This window comes from Salvelinus alpinus, chromosome 12, assembly GCF_045679555.1.
Source record: "Salvelinus alpinus chromosome 12, SLU_Salpinus.1, whole genome shotgun sequence".
NCBI classification, from domain to species: domain Eukaryota; kingdom Metazoa; phylum Chordata; class Actinopteri; order Salmoniformes; family Salmonidae; genus Salvelinus; species Salvelinus alpinus.
In genome coordinates, this window is record NC_092097.1 from 52,349,321 (window position 1) to 52,355,358 (window position 6,038).

General features: G+C 42.0%; 1 protein-coding gene across 4 annotated transcripts in view; it reads left to right on the forward strand.

Annotated features, from left to right (window-relative positions):
* The window catches only part of LOC139536333 (acid-sensing ion channel 1B), a 381,353-nt gene extending 376,558 nt beyond the window's left edge, over nt 1–4,795 (forward strand). For all 4 annotated transcript variants that reach the window (XM_071336787.1, XM_071336789.1, XM_071336785.1 and 1 more), the window contains 3 exons: nt 11–90; nt 1,146–1,247; nt 2,857–4,795. In XM_071336787.1, the coding sequence (XP_071192888.1) occupies nt 11–90; nt 1,146–1,247; nt 2,857–2,952 (278 nt within the window). In that variant the 3' untranslated portion in view covers nt 2,953–4,795. The remainder of the gene's footprint in view (nt 1–10; nt 91–1,145; nt 1,248–2,856) is intronic.
* Nucleotides 4,796–6,038: the final 1,243 nt, after the last annotated feature.

Sequence of the window (6,038 nt, forward strand, 5' to 3'; positions counted from 1 at the left end):
GTGTTTCCAGGTGATATTGGTGGACAGATGGGACTATTCATAGGAGCCAGTATCCTCACCATCTTGGAGCTCTTTGACTACCTATATGAGGTAAGCCTTCATTTTGTAAATGTAAAATGTTTCTAGGTTTCCTGTCAGATCTTTCTTCAAAATCTTATCCAGTGTGTACTGAAACAGTTTCATGAAGCCATACTTAGGTATTTGTTTATGTCTCGGGTTTTTGCTTGCATCTAGGTTTCCTAGAGAAAGTTTGCCTCTAGGTTATGGTAGTATATATGTCAATGTATGTAAATATCCTTCATTTACATGATTCCCTCAGGGCAATATGTCTAGTTAAGTGCTAGACAGCCACAGGCCTTAGAACCAGTCAGCCACACGGAAACAGTCCATTTCCACTAGCATTGCTGCATTCTCCGTAAATGCTAACCAAGTTATTGTGGATGTTTCTTAGTAACCAAGTAACCGGTTTAAAAACTGTCTGGAGGAGACAACACCCTAGGGAAGCTACACTTAATAAAAAGGGAACTACCTGTATCCCGTTAAAACTAGCCGCTGACTTTAAATCGAACTTGCAGAGCATTCATTTCCAGGTGTCTGAAAGCAGCTCATCTCTCTCAGGCGCAGCACTGTTGACTGCATGAACGTTTTAGTCATTTTGTATTTGGGATTCAGTTAGGATGCTTCTGTTGCTGTGGATTTGTATCAGAGCAGCATCCTCCCTGGGTGGAATAGCTGCCTGTTCAACAAGGATGTGTTTGAGGATATACACGCTTTCTGTTTACTGTATGTTCATGTACTCAGGATTAATTCTATCTATATAAAATAAAAAATAATCATCATCATTTTTGGAATCATTTGAATAAACGGGGATCAGTACCTTATCTCATTATTGTAAACATTACTGACACTGGAAATCATTTCTGTATGTGTACCATCAATTGTCTTTGAATTATATAACTTTTTCTTTACTATATTCATTTGTCTCCATAAGAATCCAGTAATAAACAAGGAAACACGTTCACCAGCAGTCTGTAAAAAGAAAAGGAAAACAGATGAACAGTGAACAGTCAGTTGGCTGCATTCCAAAAGTCTGGTTCTCTGAGGCACTGCTTCAAAGACCAGCTACTATGTTTGCTTGTTTGCAGGTGATCAAGTACAAGCTGTGTCGGTGCTCAAATAAGAAACACAAACGCAGCAACAGCAACGACCGGGGAGCAGTTCTGAGTCTGGAGAACGTCAAACGCCACGTCAGTAGGCTAGCTCTATCTCTGCCTAAGTATTTGCCGTGTCTGGAAAAATTGTTGGACCGAGACAGGGTAGATGGGGGGAGGGGACAAAAAAAAAAAACAGAGCGAGAGAAAGAGGCACAGTGATAAAAGAGAAAGTGAGAGATTGTGGAAATGGTTTCAATTTAATCACGGATGGTCTGTAGGACCAGCCTAGTGGGTTTACAATGAGAGCTTTGGGTGGGGGTGACAGCTTCTGATTTTCAAGTGTACACTCTTAGAAAAAAAGGTTCCGAAAGGGTTATTTGGGTGTCCTCATAGAACCCTTTCGAGACAGAGAGAGAGAGAGGGGGGGGGGGGGGGGGGGGAGAGAGAGAGAGAGAGAGAGAGAGAGAGAGAGAGAGAGAGAGAGAGAGAGAGAGAGAGAGAGAGTGAGAGAGAGAGAGAGAGAGAGAGAGAGAGAGAGAGAGAGAGAGAGAGAGAGAGAGAGAGAGAGAGAGAGAGAGAGAGAGAGAGAGAGAGAGAGAGAGAGAGAGAGAGAGAGAGAGAGAGAGAGAGATGGTTGGTTCGCTGCATGGAGTTATTTCATCCTCCTTTACCCTGCATTCCTCCATTGAATCCAGCCTGTTTCATATTTCTTACCCAAATGGAACCCTATTCTCTATATAGTGCACTACTTTAGACCGGAGTCCTATGGAACCCTATTCTCTATATAGTGCACTACTTTAGACCGGAGTCCTATGGAACCCTATTCTCTATATAGTGCACTACTTTAGACTTAGTAATGCACTATAAAATAAAAGGGTGATTTTTGGCAGTATTTTCTCTTTGGTTTCTTTCCACTACAGTATGTTCACTCCTCTCTACTACCGGAAGTCTTATTCCTGTCTGTCTGTCCTTCCTGTTTGCTCATCCCTCGGGCTCTGTGTGAGAACCTCTAATTTCTGTCTGTCCTTCCTGTTTGCTCATCCCTCGGGCTCTGTGTGAGAACCTCTAATTTCTGTCTGTCCTTCCTGTTTGCTCATCCCTCAGGCTCTGTGTGAGAACCTCTAATTTCTGTCTGTCATTCCTGTTTGCTCATCCCTCAGGCTCTATGTGAGAACCTCTAATTTCTGTCTGTCCTTCCTGTTCGCTCATCCCTCGGGCTCTGTGTGAGAACCTCTAATTTCTGTCTGTCCTTCCTGTTCGCTCATCCCTCGGGCTCTGTGTGAGAACCTCTAATTTCTGTCTGTCTGTCCTTCCTGTTCGCTCATCCCTCGGGCTCTGTGTGAGAACCTCTTATTCCTGTCTGTCTGTCCTTCCTGTTCGCTCATACCTAGGGCTCTGTGTGAGAACCTCTAATTTCTGTCTGTCCTTCCTGTTTGCTCATCCCTCAGGCTCTATGTGAGAACCTCTAATTTCTGTCTGTCCTTCCTGTTTGCTCATCCCTCGGGCTCTGTGTGAGAACCTCTAATTTCTGTCTGTCCTTCCTGTTTGCTCATCCCTCAGGCTCTATGTGAGAACCTCTAATTTGTGTCTGTCCTTCCTGTTTGCTCATCCCTCGGGCTCTGTGTGAGAACCTCTAATTTCTGTCTCTCCTTTCTTCTTCCCTTCACTTTTTCTCATCCTTTGTTCACTTCTCTTCCCTCAGACGCCCTGTGAGAACCTGCGTACGCCGGGCACGTATCCTGCCAACATGCTTCCTCACCATCCAGCACAGGGCAACTTCGAAGACTTCACATGCTGAACCAATCAGGAGAAAGCAGGAAATACCTGAGCCAATCAGGACAGGAGGAAGGAGGAATAACCTGGCTGGCAGTATGCAACCAAAGTCAACCATACAACAAGAATATCTGACGTGAACGGATTCTCAATATGGAAACTTTTCTTACTATCTGAGAGGAGGGGGAAAATATCAACAATCACAACAATCACATTAAGTGGAGAAGAAGAAGATTATTCCGAACATAAATATCTGTAAAAGTTCCAGAACATTTTGGGGAATTTGGAATGCTAAAAGTAAATCCTGAATGTTCTATGTCTATGTTTGGAATAGAACCAGGAAACAAAGACTCTACTCTTCAAGATCACACTGCAAATATGGACTTCTCACTCTAAAACAGACAGATATGGGAAATGTATCTAACTAGTGTACAGACACAGCACTGTACAAAAAAACATCAACAGAGCCTCATGCCTTTATAACAGCCAACACCTGGCTGTCAGTTGCTGATGGCTGGCCTATTAGGATAGTAGTATGGTGGGGATCAATTCCATTTCAATTCAGACAATTAACCTTCCCGAATTGACTGAATTGGAATGGAATTGACCCCAACCCTGGTCAGTGGAGAAATGCTGTGCTTCACTCAACTCCACTGTAGACGTAGCACCGTAACTGCTGTGATGCTTGGTAGGGGTGCAGTTCCAGTGGGAGTCTCTCTGTCTGTCTTGAGAATGTAGCCATCTCCACAATGGGTTACATCAATAGCAACCAAGATGAGTAGTGGAAGCGTTTAGGGAGAAGGTAGTAGAGAGCTTTACCATTTAGTAAAAACATAAATGGTGAACTTTTCAGGTCTCATCTTGTAAATGCATGCTTGTATATCGTCTTCTGCATGTATTACCTTTTTTTAATTTTTAATTTTGTTCATTTTTTCATTTGCATTATTGCTGCCAAGTTTGCCTCGATGATACAGGAAAAAGATGATGCTCCCCTCCTAATAGTGTGTGTGTGTGCGTGTGTGTGTGTGCGTGTGTTTGTGTAATGAAATGTGTTGGTTTGTGTGACCAGCCTGGTTGAATCCACCAGCTAGCAGCTGAACCTCATTCCAACAACACGCCTTGCTTCATTAATCCATGTTAAATGTGTGCAACTATGCCGTACGTACTTGTATGGAGACAATTCCACCTGTCACAGACAGAGCTTCCACATTGTGTACGCCTATCCAGTCCTCTCAGTTCTACAGTGCCTAGGGAGTAGTAGAGGCTACGGTTTGACATGGGATTTAGGAATGAGTTGTGAGATGTGTTATTTCCAGCCTATTAATTTACCCATGTTCTTGACTGGCATAAGTGGTGTGTGGGGAGTTTTCCAGAAATCAGTTCATTTCGGGTTTTCCTTGTAATTCTGTGAGGGTTTTAAAATGTTCTGTATCTGTGTTCTAGTCGCACATATGTCATTATCAAAGCACAATTACACCGATATGTAGAGGTGATGATGTAACAGAAGAAGTAGATTAATTCTTATGGATATTCTCATAATACCAAGGTTTTTTATTATTACTGTGTAGCAGTTTTTTTGGTTTGTTTTTTTTGCTACAGAATAGGGTTCCAAAATTGCAGTAACTTTCCCAACATTTCCAGGTTTTTTCAGAATTCCCCGGAATCAGGAGGGAATCTTCCGGCTGGAAATCCTTCGCCCCGGGATTTCCGGAGGACCAGGGAATTTGGGGAAAGTTGCAGGTATTTTGTAACCGACCTACATAAACATACATATTGCCTGATAGTTCAGTCTCCATCAGGTTACAGGCTGTTCTATTTATCTAACAAAGCATATTATAATAAAATGTAAATATCATTTTGAACATTTATTATTCTATGGAAGTCTCATTTCTTGTGTGTGTGTTTGTAATAAGCTCACATAGTTGCTGTCACAAACTCTACACAGTTGACACTGACTAGATAGATATTAATTTCCCACTGAGCAAACAATTTCTGTACTTACAGCATTCATATAAATTCATTTTATTAGGTTTGTGCTTTGGCGGACCTTATTTTTTTATTGACATTTGTCAATAAATCTCATGAATGCAACTGTTTATGTCAAAATTGTTTTGCGTTCCACTTGGGCGGCAGGTAGCTTAGTGGTTAGAGCATTGGGCCAGTAACCGAAAGGTTTGAATAACTGAGCAGGCTAGGTGAAAAATGTGTTGATGTGCCCTTGAGCAAGGCACTTCACCCTAATTGGCTCCATTCTACTATGTCTGACAGTGTAAAACAACACATTTCACTGTACCTATCCGGTGGATGTAACAACATCTTTCCTTATTTTTATTTTTTTGCCCTCGTCCTGAAAAGTAAATGGTAAAATATTGAATTGTGAGGCTCAATATAAGGGCTGGACATGCAGATAAATGACAGTCAGATAAATGAAAAGCTGATTTTTGCCGGGTTCTTAGGACTGATAGGGTTAATAAGACTGTTCAAAGTTTACTTTATATTTTTAAACCTTGCTTCATTTGAAGAGAAGGGTGGGTATTTCAGTAGTTGCACACCATTTCAGTAGTTGCACACCATTTCAGTAGTTGCAACAGTTGCACAACCCAACATTGGTATTTGAGGAGGGTATTTCAATATAGTTGACACCATCACAACATAAGGAATTTTAGTTTAGTTAGACACCAACACATACAATTATTTCACACCACAACTTTGGTATTTTGGGGAATAGAACACAGAGCTGCAGAAATGTGAAGGGTATTCTTTTGGAGGGTATTTCAGTATAGTTGACACAGCAATGTTAGTATTTGAGGGGGGGGGGTATTTCAGTATAGTTGACACCACAATGTTAGTATTTGAGGGGGGGGGGTATTTCAGTATAGTTGACACCACAATGTTAGTATTTGAGGGGGGGGGGGTAATTTCAGTATAGTTGACACCACAATGTTAGTATTTGAGGGGGGGGGGGGGTATTTCAGGATAGTTGACACCACAATGTTAGTATTTGAGGGGGGGGGGGGGTATTTCAGTATAGTTGACACCACAATGTTAGTATTTGAGGGGGGGGGGGGTATTTCAGTATAGTTGACACCACAACGTTAGTATTTGAGGGGG